Here is a 20,592-nt window from a genome sequence, read left to right as displayed (position 1 = left end):
GTTCTGTCCCCTCCCCTGCTCAGCATCTGTTGGTTTTGTCACCCACCGTTGCGTTGTTGTAGAAGACTAGGATTAGGCCGTGCAAATTGCATTGATCGGTGCACTGGGCACGTATATATGATGTACAGGATGGGGGCCAGAACCTCAACTATACAAGAGAATTAGGAGGTGGGCCCAAGACACGATATACATGCACAATATATTCAACACCCCCCGCAATCCAAGCGTCGTCAAAGACACAGAGACTGGAACGAATCTCCTCCAGAGTTCCGAGCCCACCCAGAGTGCGCGGCCTGACGCCGACACCCTCTCCCTCCCCATCGCCGCCGCCACCGGCAGCTCCCACCATGACGGCCAAGTTGGAGGAGCGGCTGGTGCAGGTCGTCATTGAGGACTCCAAGAGGGAGTTCGAGCGGAGCCAGGAGGCGTAGTTGGTGGGTCTGGAGAAGATGTTGGCACTGTCGGCCGCTGGGGACGTCTACGTGCCAGAGCTGGACGTGAAGGAGGAGGTGATGGTGGAGGCCATGAAGAACCGGCCGCACCCCGGTGTGGAACCAGGCGATGTACGGGCAGTCGTGGTCCACGACCACGATGCCATGCAGCCCGCTGTCGTCGCCGCCACCAGCACCGTGGGCGCCGTGGTCACCAGCACCACGGCCTCCACCACCGCAGCCTGCACACAGGACGCCGGCCAATTTTGGGGGTTGCCGCTCCAACCTCTGAACGCCGCCTCCCTACGTTGACATGACCAAGGACGGCGGCAAGGAGGAATGTGGTGCCTGAAGACGGTGACGGCATCGGTGGCGCTGGGGCGGCAGATCTACCATTTTAAAGTTTTTTTTTCAATTTCTACTTAAGTACTATGTGCGGGCCATGACTATCGTGGTTTGTTTAATTAAGTTTGTTATATACTATGTTTTAAGCTATTTTGCAATGCCTTTTTTTTTAGTTGCAATGCCTTTTTTAGGGTTTTTTGGCAATATTCGGGACGTGGCCGCGCATTGGGTGCACTGACCGACGGACGGCCCAAACCAGACATGGTCGTCCGTTTTACCGACCCAAACGGACAGAATCCAGACAAAACAGATGTACGTTTGGGTTGGCCAACCACACCCTTTATGCTGTCCCACTCACGCGCGGCGAGGGACACGCACACGTTCGTTCCAGCGCCAGGCCCCCTCGGTCGGGTCGGGTCGGACCGTGTGGGGGTGGAGAAAAGGTGCGGCTCGCCCTGCTCCGCGGAAGAAGACAAGGCGCGGCAGCAAAAATCCCCCGTGCATTCTCGCCCCGAAGCCCCTGGGATGCTCGCAAATAACCATTCCCCACTCCCCTGCCTTGGCCAGGGGCCTCCCCGCAATTTCCTCTGATCTTTATTGTCCTTGACCTGCTCTCTCCCTCCCTCGGCTCGCCTGCAGCGACAGGCTTTTCCTCCCTTCTTTTCCGCTGCTCTGCTCCGCGCTTCATCACACGCCGCGCGCACCCACCACCATCACACCTCCTACTCCTCCGGGACGGGACTGCTCTGCTCTGCTCGCCCCTATCCACCCGCCCCCCACCACCTTCCCCCTCCCCACGCCCGCATTGCGGAAACCCTCCCGTCCACACCCCTCCCCTCCCCTCCCCCCTCGCGCGCGCGCGCACGGCAGCCTCCGTCTCCGTCCGTCCGTCCGTCCCCGGAGGCGGCAGAGAAAGAAAGGTAGCGCCACTGCTTCCCCCTCTCTCTCCCCTCCGACGGCCGCTTCCTCCCCGGCAGATTAGCCCGCTCTGTTCTTTCCGCGGCCGATCCTCCTGCTAGCGGCGCACTACTGGCAGTGGCAGGCAGGAATGGGGTTTTCGGCCCCCTCGTTTTGGCCGATCCTTCTTATTTTGGGCGGGCCACAAAAGGGCAAGATTTTGTGCTACCGCGGTTTCCGCTGCTCCACAGCGCTCCGGTTCGGAGATTCTGCTGGGGTTTTCTAGCACCGACCAAAATCAACAACATCTCTGACTGATTGAAAGAAACTACAAAGTGCTGTCGGATATATATATGTTAAATTAAATATACGAGGGTGCCACGGAAATGCTGGGATGTGGATTCCATCTCGCCATGGGTTGCTACTGCTGCTGTTGAAAAAAAACTGCAGATTTGGAGCCCTGGGGTACATAATTTTGGTACTAGTAAGTAGAGTAGGATGCACATTTTGATCTGCACTGATAGATAGCAGGAGGGTGTCACTCACAGACACAGTGCTGCTGCAGATATATGCAACTCCCTATAACCACTTGAACCCCCAAGGCCACGGAGGGAACTAGCTGCCGTGCCAAATCAAACATGGCTGTCTCATTTATGCATGTTCCTTTTATTTTTGTGGATGGCTACCAAAGTGCGCGCGCGCAACACATCATCTGCCTCGATTTGGCTTAAGAGTGTAGGAAAACATGCATGTTGTGTGGCTTACACTAGCTAGATCTCAAGGTCTCTAATGCCATTTGGGGAAGTGATTTATGTGTGCGTGTTCATTTCAGTTTTGTTTGTGACTGCCAAATTGTGCTGGTTGATATGGGCTAAGTGATTACTCACTGCTGTAGTGCACGCAAACACATTGCGCGGCTCGATGAGGGTTAAGAGCGTAGGCAGCACACGCGTTGTGCGGCTTACGCTTGAGCGTAGAAAACTAGCAAGTACAATGCACCTCCACAAGGGAACTAGTTTTTTCAGAACCAAATCACACAAGACCAGCATGGGAGCAAGTGGGTGCTCCACACTTTCCGAGGTCTCCCGTAGAGCCGCGGTTGTGGTAAACGGGAGTGCCACTTGTTTACGTGTGTTCCTTTTAGTTTCCTGACTATCGAATTGTGCAACCTGGGGTGGTTCATGCGATTTACTGGTTACTATAGGCAGCAGATTGTGTGAGTCGATGCGGATTAAGAGTGTAGGAAACATATTGTGCAGCTTACACTAGATTGCAAGGTTTCTACAGGGAGCACATTTGTCATTTTTTTACAAGGCGTCTGTGCTGTAGTATGTGCTTCTTCTGCTATATGTTTGCTGGTCATTCCATAATTGTGTTAACAACCGATCCTATATTGGTTTTGCTAAATAATCTTCTCCTCTGTGAACCAGTTGCTGGGGCAAGAATGGGGTGCAAAAGTGACCTGGCTGACCAGCTGCAGGAGGATGGCAGTGATGGAATGAATGCTGTTGCTGCTGAATATGAAGAAGGCAGTGAAGAAGAAGAACCATTTGAACGTGAATTCTACGATGATGATGATGACGAAGACAATGTGAGTGAGCCAGAGACACAAGCTGTGGATCCTTGTGAAGATCATTTGGCAGAAGAAGAGGAGGCTAATGGAGACGAACCTTGCGATGGCGCCACCCCACTTGAAGATGAGGATTCCAGTTACGATGAACCTTTTGTTGATGAACTCTGTTATGAGGAAGAAGACAGTGGCGAGCAGGACTCATATTATGCGGAGCCTTTCACGGATCAGCTCTGTGAAGTGGAGCCATGTGATGTTAAGGTGGCTCATGCGGAAAACTTTGTGAAGAAAAAGTCCAGTCCTGTTGAGGCTATCAAGAAGGAACAAAATGAGGAAGAGGTCCTAAAACAGGCACTGGGAAAAGGCAGCAGCCATGAGCACAAGGCGGTACCAGTGACTGATGAAATTGAATTGAAGCCGTTCAAGAAACGATTGTCTGTCAGGTTTGCTACTGATGTGTCTTGTTACACATACAGTACTGAAAGTTTTGGTGCTGCCAAATTGGAGAAAAGGAAAGCTCAGTTTGATGACCAGGACAGCCGCTTGTGTAAGAGGCAAGAACACACAGTTTCTTTACCTCAGGAAGGTGTCAAGCTGAAAGAAGTGGATGACACTAACCTGTATGTGGGTAACCTGCCAGCTTCTGTGACTTCTAACAAGCTCAAAGAGCTGTTTCTACCTTTCGGACGAATCGTTCAATCAAGAGTGGCGGATGATCGTTTCACTGGTGTAAGCCGGGGATATGGCTTTGTGAAGTATGCTGAACCTCGTAGTGCCACAGCAGCTATTGGACGCATGAATGGGCGCCTGGTTGATGGGAAAACATTAGAGGTTAGAGTAGCTGAAGTTTCAGTTCCACCATCAGTATCCAATCCATCCATGCAGTCCGTGTCAGAAACTTACGGTCTGCCCTCAAAGGAAATCGACCCGAGCCACTTGTATGTCTGCAATCTCCCCTTAGCCATGGACACGCTGAAGCTACTCGAGTATTTTCTGCCTTTCGGGAAAGTAACTGATATAAGGATGCCCAGGGATCACACCACAGGTTTAAGCAAAGGATATGGCTTTGTGAAGTACTCTGATTCTCATCATGCAGCTCAGGCCATCATCCATTTGAATGGATTTCTGGTTGAGGGTAAAAAGATAGAGGTCCGATTGTACGACAGCTCTCCACCCAGACCCACCAAGGAAATCGACATGGCCAATCTATATGTCTGCAACATTCCTGTATCCATTGACACAAATAAGCTGGTTGAGCTTTTCTCGCCATTTGGTAAGATCACGCAAGCTAGAGTGGCAGCAGACCAAGGATATGGCTTCGTCAAGTTTGCCGATTCTCAGTGTGCTGCCGAGGCTATCGCACTGATGAATGGATCACTGGTTGAAGGGGAGACATTAATTGTCAGAGTTGCAGGCCTTTCATCATCAGCATCCAGCTCAGCTGTACAAGTCTCGCCAATTGCCTCTCCAGAAATCAACAAATCTAGACTGTACGTCACTAACCTTCCGCGGACCGTGAACGCTGATAAGCTGGTTGAACTTTTCGTGCCCTTTGGTCAGATCAGCAAAGTCATGATCAATCTGGAGTATAGCCTGGTGTTCTATGCAGATGTAGCGTCAGCGATCAAGGCTGTCGAACGCATGGATGGGTATCTAATTGGTGGAAAGAGGCTAGTGGTCAGGCGATCAGACTCCTCTTGTCCAACCGATGGAGCAGAGCATGCTTCCTCACAGTCAGCTGCCAAGCCCACGAGAGAAATTGATATGGCCAACTTGTGTGTTGCCGGTATCCCACCGACGATGACCGGCGATCAGCTGGTAGAGCTTTTCCGGCCATACGGACAAATCGTGCAATCTAGGATGTTTCGTGGGTATGGCATGGTTAGGTACGAAAACCCTTCGTCTGCCGCTGCTGCAATTGATCATATGGATGGTTATCTAATTGGAGGAAGTACCCTGGCTGTGAGAATATCAGGCCTTCCTAATCCTGTCGATTTCAACGCTGCAGCAAACGCTCCTCTAACACTGCAACAGAGGCCTGCCAATGCCAATGCTGCTGCAACAAATCCCATGGATCCCTACGCTGCCACAAATGCTCCCCCAACACCACAACTGCAACAACCGTGGCCTGCCAATGGGCCGCAGAAACATATCGACATGACCAACTTATATGTCTGCCATCTCCCGCCCTACATCACCACTCAAAAGCTGACGGAACTCTTTCTGCCATGCGGCCAAATCACTCAAGCCAAGGCAGTTGTTGACCTATGCACTGGTGTGTGCAAGGGATATGGATTTGTCAAATTTGCTGATACTTATGCTTCTGCCGTGGCTCTCACTTACATGAACGGTTACCCACTGGAGGGCCACATCTTGGAGGTTAGGATAGCCGGTGTCCATCAAAGCGCTATGGGTGGCTACATGGCGCATCTCTACTCCCAGTTCACAGTCCCTGATCCCTCAAAGACGGCGATTGGAGTACCAACGTCGCATTGGCCATACCATTGTGCTGCTGAATCAGCATACACTGAGAACCAGGGCCAGGGAACTGACGCTGCTTCTCAAACATCTCAGCCGCCTGAATCTCTATCAGCCAGTTCATCATTTGCTCCTGACATGGAATGGTCTCCTGTGTCCTCAACCCATCTCGCCGACACTAGTTCTCAGCAGCAACAGTTGTCAAGCCATGCAACAGACACTAGTTCTCAGCAGCAGCAACAACCTTCAGCAGGCTGGGCCGGTCCGCCTGGCTTCGAGCCCCATCATGTGCATGCGGCGGTCTCTCCCCCTCAGCCGCCGTCGTCAGCAGTACCTTGGGCTGGCCCGCCCGGCTTCGAGCCCCATTCCATCCCCAAGAAAGATGCTGCCGCCGCGACAAAACCTTCCCAACGTTGCTCCAAGGTCCATCTGGCACAGTCAGGAGGCAGCCAGAAAAGGCGTTCGATTGTCTAGCACCATCAGTGGACCTCTTATATTACTTCTGGAACAAAATGAAAGATCCATGTGCTAATTACCATCATTTGGTTTAGCCAAGTATTTAACTAGTAGTAGTAGACTTGGTTGGTTAGGGCGAGCTGGCTGGTAAAATGAAGACAATTAATTGCCAGCGTAATCGTATTGTTAATTAGCCTGCATGGTTATTTGTGACGCCAGCTGATGGCCTCCATTTCAGCTGAGACGATTAATGGTTCCATTTCCATGCTTGCTTGCTGGTGTGATCCATTCTGAACTTTAACTATGCTAGTATTTGTCCACCCAAGTATAAGTTCCGTTTTCAGAAAAAAGGAGAGCATCAGATTCCAGTTAAAAAATCTACACATAAGATGTTGGTTTTGTGGTGGGGATCTGTGTGCTCTCATGCCGGAGATCTTTGAACAGAAACCATGTCTTTATAATCATGTTGGCGAGTATTTCTTACGAGTAATTTGTGGCCATGAATTTGTAATCATGGGTGGCAAAATCTTTATACACTTTCAAGAAGTTGGCATGCATTGGCACAGGACAGGAGACTTAGCTAGCACTGGATAGTTAGATTCAAATAAGGCATTGCATGTGTCAGCAAATCAGCAAACCTGTAGCTAACGGTGACACATAAGATATTGGTTTTGTACTATTCTTAATTTACTACTTAGATGTTTGTAACTGTTAAGGTATAAAACTGACCCATACATCTGTCAATTATGTACTAGCGATAATCGCCATTTTCAGAAAGCATGAGAGAATTCTTTACTGTATTAGTTTTTAAAGAAGCCAACTGCTCATTCTTTTCTTTTTCCCAGCACATGAAAGTTGAACGATTGTTAGTCAAAAGCTGGCTAGTTTATTTTGTGGAAGACTGGAATTTGATAGCTAATATAACCGGGGAAGCGTGAATTTGCTAATAATTTGGAAGCTCACATTCCATTCGAAAAGATTTTCTCAGCAGTTGTGCTCCAGGTATAATTGTTCAAGCACATGAAAGCTGGGGAAAATAGACTGAATACCCACCAGAATCCATGAACCAGCCTACATTCACGAAGCAGTTCAGATCCAACAACCATCACACGCATGGACCAGGGAACTTCGGCGTCTCCAAAACACTGTCTCAACAACAAATCAACTTTGCCAACGAGTTCTTGGTTATCATGGATCTGGGCCGCTCGATGCTGATCTTCGCATTGCAGGCAGTCGGTACCAACGCCTGCACCAACTCATCGACCCTCGGATGATCTTTCTGGCAGTAGATTTTGATCCTCTCGATGCAAGGGTAGCTGCCTGAGCCCGACGGCGACGCTCTCCTTATTGGCAGCAAGAGTTTGCATGTGGTGCATTCATCCTGCAGAATATCAGCATCAAGGCAGTAGTGTCAGTAAGAGTTGTAGCAGACCAATTGGTACTTGGACATATATGCTTCTGAGTAAGTACCATTTCGAGCTTCAAAGTGAGCTCCTTCAGCTTGTCCGAGCATCGGAGAATCCGGTGCAGTGGGTACAAGTCAGCAGTCATGCACCAATCGCCCAGCACCAAGCTTGTCAGGTTGCTGAACATTGGGCATGTTTGCATAGCTCCCTCAAATGCGCGCTTCAAATTCATTCATCAGACACGAAAGCAACATTCTTAGACTAGCAACATTGGGCATGTTTCATCATAGGGGTAAGAAACAGAAAAGAACCCATTCTTACCTCATGTAATGGCGCAAGCAGCTCCAACGTTGTGGCATGTGAAAGGCCATCAAGTAGATGTAGATGATGATCCACTACTGTGTACTTATGATGAAAATATTTGGGTATTAGACTAATCAAAGCTGTTACCAGACAAGACAGATCACTGGTTACTATACCACCAATTTCTGTGTCAAGGATAGAGAGATGGGTAAGGTTCCTAGCACAAATCAGGAGACCGGAGGTAAGGTGGCAGTCACTGATATGCAGAACCTTGAGTGACCTTGATGAGACCTCCTCATGGTCACAGAAACCACACCACTCCAGCTCTAAATGTTCAAGCACAGGGCAGTCGTAGTTCAGAGGCCTAAATAACCCATGTTTCAACATGACAGATTGGAGCCTGATTGTTTTGAGGTGCCGAGAAGGAAAGATTGCTGTCCTATCCAAACTGAGAGATCCAGAAATATGAAGGAGACGAACTTTGTGCATGATGGCATGACGAATCCACACAGAACATTTGGTATCATTAACGCAGTGGGCAGAGATTCGGGCTTCATCCAAGGAAGTGGTACGGTCATGCAAGAGCAGCAAGCAGTCCCCGAAATTCTCCAGCTTCCGTTTATCCACGAAATCTTGGCTGTCGATGCGGATGAATGGTGTAGAGTACCAAAGGTTGCGCCATCTTGGTGAGAGAAGACTTGTGCGCACGACCTCCGGCATCGGCAGGAAGGACATCACATGGTGGAGCAGATCATCGGACAGGCTGCTGAGCCTGTCGACACCATTCATGCTGCCTCGCGCGCTCTTGGAACCACAGGGAAAGGATGTTGGTGCCGACATTTCATCAAACAGGACGGCTGCATGAATCCACAAAGGGCAAGGGCAATGCTAAATAATCAAAATCACTGGTATACACATTTTGAGAAATCCTAGATACACACGAAGGCATGAAACGATTTCAATCATGAAGCAGCTGTGTTGGCGGTCACACAATGCAACGTTATGTAAACGCATATAGTTCAGCGAGCGAGAAACTGTGGAAAGTTTAAGCTGCAAATACCACCACCCTTCTAGTTCTAGAGAGGTGTGTTTACGACATTGCTTCAGAGCAAACTGGTAAGCAAAAAAAAAAAAAAAAAGCTGAACCGGGTAGCACCTTTCTGTTAACACACTAATAGGAGCAATTATGTTCTCTAAGATATCAAAATAACCCAATAATCACTTCTTCCAAAAGTATTTTGTATTCTTCTAAGCATTCCAGTTTAAATTACAACACTTGACATAAGGTCAACAGTAGCAGCAAAGATGGTGCTAGATGCAGAGCATGGTAAACAGGTAATCAGTCACAGACAGAAATTTGTGCCCATTACAAAACTTACAAAACTACTCTTAATGTGGAGACCATCAAGTTATTCCTCAAATACAGTATCTGTAAAATAAGTTAACAGTTCATGTACTCACTTTAGTATATTTTCCTTGAGTACTTACTAATTCATACAAGCAGGAAGCATCATTGCATGATTGACAAGTTCAATTGTATGGTTGACATGAACATGAATTGACACCAATGGCAGTATAAGAAAGCAGGAGCACTGTATGCATCAATTGTACATCTTTATCTTCCCAGATTTGCTTAGCAGAATTGCAGGAAGATCAATTGTACCTTGCTAACTTGCTAGGGCAGGTCGGCAGCGATGGTGCGGACTGCGGGCGCCCTGCAGGTTGGAGGCGAGCCGGCGAGGGGAGGGGACCGTGCGGCCGGCCGGCGCCGTGATGGGAGCGGGCTAGCTGGCGTCGGCGTCTCGGAGAGGGCCGGAGGGCGGCCGACGGCGACGGCCGATGGAGGGGAGCGGGCTAGCTGGCGTCGGCGACTCGGAGAGGGCCGGAGGGCGGCCGACGGCGACGGCCGAGGGAGGGGAGCGGCGCTGGCTGCGGCTGTGTGCCCGTCTCGCTTCCCTCTCTGTCCGTCCGATGGGAGAGGAAGTGATGGGAGGAGTGGGCCGCTGCCTCGCTGGGTTGCCATTTTGGGCCTCAAAATCTGCAAATATGACATCATAGAATAATAAATTCTCAGAATTCTGGATGGGCTACGGCCCACCCGTGCTTCACACTAGCTACTACGCAAGGGATTGTCTTAAAAAAAAAGTATGCAAGGGGGGATGCTAAGCGAGATTGTCTCAAAAAAAAAAATACTACGCAAGGGATTGTCTTCTATCTCAAAAGAAAAAATTCAACTAAAAAAAGTCTCAAAAGAAAAAACAAACCTAAAAGAATATCTCAAAAGAAAAAAACGCAAGGGATGTTCTATGGTTTGCCGAGCAATTGGGAATTCAATAGAATGAGCTAGAAGACTTTTCCTGGAAAAAAAAGTAATTAAACCTTATGCACCGTACCAAACAACGAATAATGGGTCGAGCAGGAAATATCTTAAATCATGCAACTACCAAATACACCCTCATACATTTGCGCCAAATGTGTGCATACAAAATCCGCTAGTTGTGAATGCATGCCGCTGGTATAGTTCTGTTTACAACAACAATGGCGACAAATTACTCCCAAATGGGTGGATGAAAAAAATGTATGAATTCAAAGGGAGATCTACTGAGAAGTTATTCCGAAATGGGGAGTGTTTGAGGGGTGCGGGGTGAATTAATGAATCTAAATGGGATGGTACTCTGGCAATCACCCCGACAGGAAGATGGATTTGCATCGCTGCACCGTGTCATTGGGGCTGGTAACTGCACATCTAAATGGCCAGTCAGCACCAAAGCCAAATAAATAAAATCATGGGTTGAACTCGGCTAAAAGACTGAGCCAAAACACAACTTTAACCTCGCTAACAAGTAACAGAATTACGGGTGTGGAGTTCTTGCTTGTAACCTCTTGTGAGAACAAACTGTGGATGGGGCTCTTTACCCCTCTCCTATACCATACGCACACTCGTGCGTATTCTAGAAAACAAGTAACAGAATTATGCTTCACATCTAATTCACAACGGGAGTTGTGCTATAATTCTGAAGGAGTATTGATGCCATGATACATATTCAATTCAATGCTCCACTCAAGAAATATGACCTAAAAATGCTAGTCCAGATGAGTAAAGAGTAGAATGTCATGCAAGTAATACGATGATGAAAAGCCGAAATACAGTTGTTTCACCATTTCAATATATGCATGTTCATTTGTTTCATATCTAGGAGTAATAAACTATACAGTTGGACAAAGATGTTCTCTGCCTCCTGTTCACTAGAGGGCTATCCAAGAAATCCCCTATTCAGCATATCAAGCAAACTTTCTTGGTTTCATAAGCATAGGGATGTTAACTTTTAAGTTTCATTCCCTGCGGTTCTTTATCTCTTGAAAAATGTACAAGTGTATAGCTGGCCGCAGAATCAAAATTCGAGGCATGATTTGATTGACCATTCTCAGAATCAAATCAAACATCGACCGTAATATTCTGCCATGTTGCGGAGAGCTGTGAAGATTCATCCCATCTAGGATTCCTACATAGCCATTAGGAACAACATTAGACAACACAATAAAACCATATTGACATGCTTTCTAATAACAAGGCGGCTTCAGGTGGCCTTGTTGTGAAGGCGGGAGGTACAAGTAAGTAGAGCCCCATTCCATTCTCTGATGTCAACAAAAAGGCCTGGATGGATAACTCATCCACTAAAGAGGCTGAAGCGATCCTCCTCCGTGGCCGGCTTAGCCCATCCCAGCTCGTCCTCTTCATCCTCAACACCACAATAATCGACGTCATCATCTGAAACTAGATATGGTTCCAATGTCGAACCCAAATCCTTGCTACCATTCGCATGCTTCGCCAAGGGTCCATCGGATCATTTTATCCGGCTCAAACATCCTACATAATACGTTATAGAGTAGTTAGCAATTAGCTATTTTAGATGCATTTTTTTTAAACATGGTGGAACCTTAAGATTAGTTTTTTGTGATTTGTTTGAAGATGTTCGGGTTAGATTTCGTTTAGAAGGAAGATATACTAGTTGTGTTGAAGTACTTGCTATTGTATAGTATTGGATTTAGAGATATAAAAAAATGTATCATGTTGAATCCTAAGATTATTTGTTCCTAATTAGTTTGACTAAATTCTTTGGGATAAGTTTGGTTGAGAAGCATCTGCATTGGTAATGTAGTTGGGGATGTGTAGTAATTGATTTAGAGATCAAATATTTAGCATTCTGTATGGAAGTGTCTTTTTTTGTTAGATATGCCTGTGACTTTATATATAGGTATTCAAATGCTTGTGACTTTAGATAGAATTCCAAATGTGTATGTATGTATGAGAAAAAGTTTTAAGCATTGTGTAAAATGCAAGCGGATTTAGAGAGTATTTTATAATGTTGTCAAAGTTGTAAGCATTGATTGATTGTTTCTTTGGAGGAATAAAGGGAGAAATCCTCAAACAACTTTGAAATGATTCGATCCACGAGTTTTGATGGGCAGAATCTTCGATTTGGAAGGGATTTGGTGAAGAAGGAGAGAGAGAGAGAGAGAGAGAGAGAGAGAGAGACGCATGTTCGTCTCTGGCGACTGGGGAAGATGACACCGAGCGGGGCTGCGGTTGGGCTGGGTCCCACCCACGGCCCCGCGTGAACTACTTAATCCAGGGCAGCAACGGCATGACCCTTGGCCTTTCAAGCATGCCACGTAGGTGAGAAACGTCGGTGTGGCTTGACCGTGGGCCAGGGAAGAAACACGCGAGGGTTTGGCGTTTCCATATGGATAAGAAACGCCACGGGCTCTGACGTTGCAAAAAAGTGTCATCTCATGAAATAATTTCGTGGGAAGGTCATTTTGTGCTTAAGTTTTCTGACAAGGTCCCTGCTCCGCAGAACAAGACAGGCGCGGCAGCAAAAATCTCCATGCATTCTCCCTCGGAAGCCCCTGGGATACTCGCAAATTACCGTTTCCTCTCCCATTATTTCCCTTCACCTGCTCTCTCCCTCCCTCCCTCGGCTGCACCTGCAAAAAGACAGGCTTTTCCTCCCCTTCTTTTCCGCTGCTCTGCGCTCTGCTCTGCTCCGCTCTTCATCACACGCCGCACGGCGCACGCACCCACCACCATCACGCCTCCGACTCCTCCGGCACTTCTCTGCTCGCTCGCCCCTATCCATCCACCCCCCACCACCTTCCCCCTCCCCACGCCTCCTCTCCCCTCCCCTCGCGCGCGCACGGCAGGCTCCGTCTCCCTCCGTCGCCGTCCGTCCCCGGAGGCAGAGCAAGAAAGGTAGAACTACTGCTTCTCCCTCTCTCTCCCCTCCGACGGCCGCTTCTTCCCCGCCAGATCAGCCCGCGCGCATCGTTATTGGGCGTTCTTTCCGCGGCCGATCCTCCTGCTGGCGGCGCAGGAATGGGGTTTTTGGCCCCCCCTTCTTTTGGCCGATTCTTCTTGTTTCGGGTGGGGGTTTCGGGCCACCAAAACAAAAGAGGGGGATTTCGGGCTACTGCGATTCCCGCTGCTCCAGGGCGCTCCGATTCGGAGATTCCGCTGGGGCTTTTAGCGCGGACCAAAATCACCCATCAACTGAATAATAAAAGAAATAAAGTGCAGATGTAGTAAGTAGGACGGTTGCCACGGGTGCTGGAATGGATTTTTCCGTCCGGCCATGGATTGTTCTTGGTGTTGCCAAAAAACTGCACTGGTAGCAAGCAGGATGCAGCTCTTGATCTGACCTGGTAGCAGGGACAGGGAGGTTGTCACTCACGGTGAGTGCTGCAGATATCTGGCACCCTCTAAAACCACTTAAAACCCCAAGGGGAGGGGACTAGCTGCAGTGCCAAATCGAATAACGCTGTTCGATTTATGTGTACGCCTTTTAGTTTTGTGGCTACCAAAGTGCGCGCAACACATTGTGTGGCTCGATTCGGCTTAAGAATGTAGGAAACATTCATGTTTTGCGGGTTACACGAGATCTCGAGGTCTCTACTGGCATTTGGGTGTTCCTTTTAGTTTTGTGACTGCCAAATTGTGCAATTTGATATCGGCCAAGGGATTACTTACTACCGTAGTGTACGCAACACATTGCGTGGCTCGGATGCGGGTTAAGGGCGTAGACACCATGCATGTTGTGCAGCTTACGCTTGAGTGTAGAAAACTAGCAAGTAGCACAATGCAGCTCCACAAACAAGGGAAGGGAACTAGTTTCAGCACCAAATCAAACAAGACCAGCATGGGAGGAAGTGGGTGATCCACACTTTCTGAGGTCTCTCGTGGAGTCGTGGTTGCGGGAGTGTCACTTCTCTATGTGTGTTCCATTCAGTTCTGTGGCTATCAAATCGCGCAACTTGGTATGGGTCAAGCGATTCATTTGCATTTCTCTTTTTTTTTACAAGGCACCGGTGCTATATGTGTGCTGGTCATTTGATACTTGTGCTATGTGTTTGCTGATCATTCGATACTTGCGTTAATAACAAACTGATGTCCTGTATTGCTTTTGCTAAATAATCTTGTCCTCTGAAACAGTCGTTGGTGCAAGAATGGGGCGCAAAAGTGACCTGGCTGACCAGCTGCAGGAGGATGGCACGAGTGCTGTTGCTGATGAATATGAAGAATGCAGTGAAGAAGAAGAACCATTTGAACGTGAATTCTACGATGATGACGATGATGACGACGACAATGTGGGTGAGCCAGAAACAAAAGCTGCGGATCCTTGTGAAGATCCTTTGGCAGAAGAAGAGGAGGCTAATGGAGAGGAACCTTGCGATGGTGCCACCCCACTTGAAGATGAGGATGCCAGTTACGATGAACCTTTTGTTGATGAACTCTGTTATGAAGAAGACAGTGGCGAGCAGGACTCGTATTATGCGGAGCCTTTCACGGATCAGCTCTGTGAAGTGGAGCCATGTGATGTTGAGGTGGCTCGCGAGGAGGAATTTGGGAGGAAGTACTGTCCTGTTCAGGCTATCAAGAAGGAACAAAATGAGGAAGAGGTCCTAAAACGGACACTGAGAAAGGGCAGCAGCCATGAGCACAAGGCGGTACCAGTGACTGATGAAATCGAATTGAAGCCGTTCAAGAAACGATTGTCTGTCAGGTTTGCTACTGATGTATCTTGTTACACATACAGTACTGAAAGTTTTGGTGCTGCCAAGTTGGAGAAAAGGAAAGCTCTGTTTGATGACCAGGACAGCCACTTGTGTAAGAGGCAAGAACACACAGTTTCTTTGTCTCAGGACAGTGTCACGCTGAAAGAAGTGGATGACACTAACCTGTATGTGGGTAACCTGCCAACTTCTGTGACTTCTCACAAGCTCATCGAGCTATTTCTACCTTTTGGACGAATCGTTCGATCAAAAGTGGCGGATGATCGTTTCACTGGTTTAAGCCAGGGATATGGCTTTGTGAAGTATGCTGAACCTCGTAGTGCCACAGCAGCTATTGAACGCATGAATGGGCGCCTGGTTGATGGGAAAACATTAGAGGTTAGGGTAGCTGGACCTCCAACATCAGTATTCTATCCATCCATGCAAGCTGTGTCAGAAGCTTGCAGTCTGCCATCAAAGGAAGTTGACCCGTGTAGGCTGTATGTATGCAACCTCCCCTTATCCATGGACACTCTGAAGCTACTCGAGCATTTTCTGCCTTTCGGGAAAGTAACTGATATAAAGGTACCCAGGGATCAAGCCACAGGTTTAAGCAAAGGATATGGCTTTGTGAAGTACTCTGATTCTCATCATGCAGCTCAGGCCATCACCAATTTGAATGGGTTTCTGGTTGAGGGTAAAAAGATAGATGTTCGAGTGGCTGAGGTCTCTTCAACCAGAACCATCAAGGAAATCGACATGGCGAATCTATATGTCTGCAACATTCCTGCATCCATTGACACAGATAAGCTGGTTGCGCTTTTCTCGCCATTTGGTAAGATTACCCATGCGAGAGTGGCTGCGGACCAAGGCTATGGCTTTGTCAAATTTGCCGATTCTCAATGTGCTGCCGAGGCTATTGCACTAATGAATGGATCACTGGTTGAAGGGGAAACTCTAATTGTCAGAGTCGCAGGCCTTTCACCACTTGCATCCAGCTCAGTTGTACAAGGCTCACCAATTCCCTCGCTAGAAATGAAGAAATCTAGACTGTACGTCACTAACCTTCCGCGGTCGATGAACGCTGATAAGCTGGTTGAGCTTTTTATGCCCTTTGGTAAGATCAGCAAGGTTGTGATCAATCTGGAGTATAGCCTAGTGTACTATGCAGATTCAGCATCAGTGACCACGGCTGTTGAACACATGGATGGGTACCTGATTGGTGGAAAGAGTCTAGTAGTCAGGCGATCAGACTCTTGTCCAACCGCTGCAGCAGGGCATGCTCCTTTATCATCACAGTCAGCTGGTGGCAAGCCCACAAGAGAAATTGACATGGCCAACTTGTATGTTGGTGGCATCCCACCAACAGTAACCGACAATCAGTTGGTCGAGCTTTTCCGGCCATTTGGACAAATTGTGCAATCTAGGATGTTTCTTGGGTATGGCATGGTGAGGTACAGCGATCCTTCATCTGCTGCTGCTGCAATCGATCGAATGGACGGTTACCAAATCGGAGCAAGTACCCTGGCTGTGAGAGTAGCAGGCCTTCCTAATATAATGCCTCGGGCGGATTGTCTAACAGCACCGCAGGCGCCTCCTGGCAATGAGCAGAAAGAGGTAGACTTGACCAACCTATATGTAGGCCATCTCCCGCTCTATATCACCACAGAAAGGCTGACCGAGATCTTTCTGCCATGCGGCCAAATCACTCAAGCAAAGGTAGTCGTTGACCGGTACACCGGAGTGAGCAAGGGATTCGGATTCGTCAAATTCGCCGATACTTATGCTGCTGCTGCGGCTCTGAGTTACATGAACGGTTACCTGCTGGAGGGGCACATCTTGGCCGTCAGAATAGCCAATGTTCATCCGAGTGATATGGGCAGCTACATGGCGCGTCTCTACTCCCAGTTCAAAGTCCCTGACCCCTCTACCATGGCGGTTGGAGTGCCAACATCGTCGTATTGGCCACCGTGCTATTCTGCTGAATCAGCTTACGCAGAGAATTATCGGGGGCAGGGAACTGATGCTGCTGCTTCTCAAACGTCTCAGCTGCCTGAATCTGTGTCAGCCAGTTCATCATTTGCTGCTGAAAGGGATTGGTCTCCTGTGTCAAGCCATGTCGCCGACAGCTCTCAGCAGCAGCCTTCAGCAGGCTGGGCCGGTCCGCCTGGCTTCGAGCCCCTCCATGCGCATGCGGCAGTCTCTCCTCCTCCGCCAGTGGTACCTTGGGCTGGCCCGCCAGGCTTTGAGCCCCATTCCATCCCCAAGAAGAAAGATGGCGCCACCGCGACAAAACCTTCCCAGCCTTGCTCCAAGGTCCATCTGGCAGAGTCAGGAGGCAGCCAGAAAAGGCGTTCCATCGTCTAGCACCATCTGCTTCCTTCAGGGCACACTTGTGGTCCATGGAGCCCTCAATCGCCCCCAGATGATGTTCTCTTGTGCTCAGTGGATCTCTTGCATTGCTTCTGGCAGAAAGAAAGACCCATGTGCTAATTAGCATCAGTTGGTTTAGCCATGTACTTAACTAGTACTGTAGTAGTAGACTTTGGTAGTTAGGGCGAGCTCGAGCTGGCTGGTAAAATGAAGAAACTTAATTGTCAGTGTAATCGTATTGTTAATTAACCTGCATGCATATAGCAGCCTTGCATGGTTATTTGTGATGCCAACTGATGAGCACCATTTCACCAGTTAAGTAAGACGGTTAAGGTTCCATTCCCATGCTATCAATGCTTGCTGGTGTGATGCATTCTGAACTTTTAACTATGCTATCAATGTATTATTTGTTCAGTCAAGTTTCAGTTCAGTTCTTTTCTGTTTTGGTTCCAGTTAAATTTACTCATGAGATGATAAATTCACGCGCCTGCTGGATTTCACTGGTTTTTTGTTGAGTCGAGATCTTTGAACATAAATCATGCCATTATTATTCATTTTAAAAAGTATAATTATTCATTTGTGCTTCTAATTTTTCAACCAAGTTTCAAATAGTTTTTCTTCCAGGTGTTGATGTTTGCCTTGCCCAATCAGCACTGCCATTCTAGCTCCTAAGTTTCACTGGCATGCAGCCTACATTTTGTTTTTCCTTTAGTTTATCTCTTGAAAAATATAAGCGCAAAACTGGTTGAAGTAGTTGAAGTAGAGCTCTGTTTCCTTGCAGTGAGCTATCCAGTTGCCTTTTTTTTCTTAACCTTTAATTATGTTTGCATTTTGTTTCTCATGAGTATTTTGTGCCCATAAATAAATCCATAAATTTGTGGCTTCTAAAAGGATGGATGCATGCATTGGTACACCATGTGATAAGCCCAAAACGGAAACAAGGCAAAAAAGAAGTGATTGATTGGCACACAATGTGTCAGCAAATGAGGTATTGCATGTGTCAGCAAATCTGTGAAGATACTTCTCTGTGAGAAACAACCATCTAGATGCCTGTTACTGTTAAGGTAGTACTCCCTCTGTAAAGAAATATAAGAACGTTTAGATAACTATCTAAATGCTCTTATATTTCTTTACGGAGCGAGTACTTATTTGTTTTCATTATGCAATACAGTAGAGTTTTTTGTTCTCCACTTGTGTCTACACTGAAGGTATCACATCACTGATCACAGATGTATATATAGGTAACTTATATTTCTTTACGGATGGAGTAATCCTGAAGTAGATTCACTCGTTTGCTCAAGTAAAACCAGGGTACTGACTGACTGACTCTCTACTTATACTTCATAAATAGAGAGGCAAAATAAGGCAGTAGCATCATGCTACCAGAATAGTACAAGTCAGCTAGCACCAGTAACTAACTAATCAGATTATTTTGCAAAAAAAGAAAAGAAAAACAAGGCAGATTAATCTACAGAGAAATAATACTTCACACAACACATAACTCAGAAGTCAGTCTTGCACAAACAAGGTCTTGCTTTTGGGGAGAGATATTTGAAGAGAAACCATGTTATAAATTAGAGTAAAATGCACTGGCGGTACTTGAACTTGAGAAGAAAGCACACTTTGGTCACTGTACTTCAAGATACGACCAATACGGTCACTCAATACGCCTGCACGTGATTGTACGGTCACTGTTCACCGTACGCCACTCGTCGCCGCTCCATTTGACCACTTGTTGACCAATCCGAGGCGACAGCTGGCGTTTGCGGTGGTTTTTTTTATGTAAATTAGCCCGGCGCATCTAATTTCATCCTTCACCCTGAACCGAATCCCTAATTCCCCACTCCCTTCCCCTGCTGCTTTGCGCCGACGCCCTCCCTGTGCTGCTTGCCGCCGCCGCCGCCCCCCTCCCTCTGCTGCTTGCCGTCGCCGCCGCCCCCCTCTCCCTGCTGCTTGCCGCCGCCCTCTTCCAGCAGCTTGCCGCCATCGCCGTTGCCCTCTTCACCACTCCGCCATGTCGACAAGCTCGGTTAGGTCATCGTTCGGCGGCCGTTCGGTGGTGGTGCCGCTCATAAGATGCCCTCTTTGCACTGCTCATGTGAAGTTCTATGTGTCGAACACAGAGAAGCACGAGGGCTGGGTCTTCTACAGGTGTCCTGTTAGTGTAAGTCATTTTTGCTAATTTTGGTGGATTTTTTGTGGAAGTTGTGATGGTGATTTCTGGCGTCTGTTCTTTTCATTTGATCTTCAGGACCATTTCTGGCATTGGGAGTTGGAGTATGTTGGCTACTTGCTGGATAATCACTTTCTCGTTGGCAATGAAGCCGTAGATGCATTAGGAGCTGCAGAGGATAAGAGGGAAGAGCTGATGCGAGCAAGGAATCGAAGATATGCAGGTGGAGGTGCAGTAGATCTTCCAGGCTTTGAAGATGGAAGAAGATCTGCAGGTGGAAGTGCAGCTCAAATCTCCACTCAGCAAGCAGAGGCACTCATAGGTTTAGCCAATCAAATATTGGTGATGATGAAGGCACTGGTGGCAGCACTCATTGTAGTTGCAGTGCTGCTAGGCATTTCTATGCTGAAGAAGTGATGGAGTTGATGTAGTGTTTGCAGTAGCATGCTGCCTAGTTTGTTAGGAGATGAACTGGTAGTTGATGTAGTTTGTTTGGAGATGAACTGGTAGTTGATGCCTAGTCTGTTATGTGATGCTTTTGCATTGTAAGTCTGAAGTTGATGTAGTTTCCACTTTGCAGTTGTAGTTGATGTAGTTATCCAGCATTCTAAGTGATGCTTTTGCCACCATGTAAGCAAGTGCCTATCTTTTACTGCAAATGCAAGTTAATTTGGCAAGTGTCTATCTTTTACTGCAAATGCAAGTTGATTCTGTGTACATCTTGCTGTCATATGAAGTTAATGTGGTGCAAGTTATCATCTTGCTGTCATATGAAGTTTGCCAACAATTCAGAACATAACACTATCTGGGAAGTACCAACAATTCAAAACATAACCAGCATTCACTTACAAAATGATCTAGGAAGTACCAAAATTCAGAACATATCCAGCATTCAGTTACAAAATGATCAACAATTGATCCATACTCATGTGTACACATCAGTGTGGATCAATTATAACATTTCTCATGCCTTGGAGTTTAAAAAGTACATCATCTGAAGATGTCAAACATTGAAGTGCTTCTGGTATTACTGGGAAGCACAAGATCATCATCTGAATCAGGCTCTGGACCTGCAGGCCTCTTGCCAAGAGCAATACCTATTAGCCTCAT

At 47.5% G+C, this 20,592-nt stretch overlaps 3 protein-coding genes across 3 annotated transcripts; 2 read left to right on the top strand and 1 right to left on the bottom strand.

Annotated features, from left to right (window-relative positions):
• Nucleotides 1–1,608: 1,608 nt before the first annotated feature.
• On the top strand, nucleotides 1,609–6,396 carry LOC109763348 (uncharacterized). Its single transcript, XM_020322184.4, has 2 exons — nucleotides 1,609–1,696; nucleotides 3,104–6,396. Exon 2 carries the CDS (start codon nucleotides 3,118–3,120, stop codon nucleotides 6,193–6,195), a length of 3,078 nt encoding a protein of 1,025 aa, XP_020177773.1. The 5' UTR covers nucleotides 1,609–1,696; nucleotides 3,104–3,117; the 3' UTR covers nucleotides 6,196–6,396.
• Nucleotides 6,397–7,116: 720 nt separating this feature from the next.
• On the bottom strand, nucleotides 7,117–9,896 carry LOC109763343 (F-box/LRR-repeat protein At2g42720). Its single transcript, XM_020322180.4, has 4 exons — nucleotides 9,550–9,896; nucleotides 7,905–8,743; nucleotides 7,648–7,803; nucleotides 7,117–7,558 (listed from the first exon to the last, which is right to left on the bottom strand). Exons 2-4 carry the CDS (start codon nucleotides 8,724–8,726, stop codon nucleotides 7,328–7,330), a joined length of 1,209 nt encoding a protein of 402 aa, XP_020177769.1. The 5' UTR covers nucleotides 8,727–8,743; nucleotides 9,550–9,896; the 3' UTR covers nucleotides 7,117–7,327.
• A 3,031-nt stretch (nucleotides 9,897–12,927) lies between these two features.
• On the top strand, nucleotides 12,928–17,728 carry LOC109763344 (uncharacterized). Its single transcript, XM_040400181.3, has 2 exons — nucleotides 12,928–13,140; nucleotides 14,377–17,728. The coding sequence occupies exon 2, from the start codon at nucleotides 14,391–14,393 to the stop codon at nucleotides 17,301–17,303; it is 2,913 nt and encodes a 970-aa protein (XP_040256115.1). The 5' UTR covers nucleotides 12,928–13,140; nucleotides 14,377–14,390; the 3' UTR covers nucleotides 17,304–17,728.
• The last annotated feature ends 2,864 nt before the right edge of the window (nucleotides 17,729–20,592 follow it).

Source organism: Aegilops tauschii, chromosome 2 (genome assembly GCF_002575655.3).
Source record: "Aegilops tauschii subsp. strangulata cultivar AL8/78 chromosome 2, Aet v6.0, whole genome shotgun sequence".
NCBI classification, from domain to species: domain Eukaryota; kingdom Viridiplantae; phylum Streptophyta; class Magnoliopsida; order Poales; family Poaceae; genus Aegilops; species Aegilops tauschii.
Note: the sequence above shows the minus strand (reverse complement) of the source record. Positions and strands in the feature narration are given on the sequence as shown.

Bases quoted from the DNA above. Each gene is read 5' to 3' on its own strand.
- LOC109763343 (XM_020322180.4), bottom strand. From the start codon at position 8,726: ATGTCGGCACCAACATCCTTTCCCTGTGGTTCCAAGAGCGCGCGAGGC. The intron at 7,804-7,904 runs GTAAGAATGGGT...ATGAATTTGAAG, and splicing joins TGCTTGCGCCATTACATGAG to CGCGCATTTGAGGGAGCTAT. The intron at 7,559-7,647 runs GTACTTACTCAG...GATATTCTGCAG, and splicing joins TCACTTTGAAGCTCGAAATG to GATGAATGCACCACATGCAA.
- LOC109763344 (XM_040400181.3), top strand. From the start codon at position 14,391: ATGGGGCGCAAAAGTGACCTGGCTGACCAGCTGCAGGAGGATGGCACG.
- LOC109763348 (XM_020322184.4), top strand. From the start codon at position 3,118: ATGGGGTGCAAAAGTGACCTGGCTGACCAGCTGCAGGAGGATGGCAGT.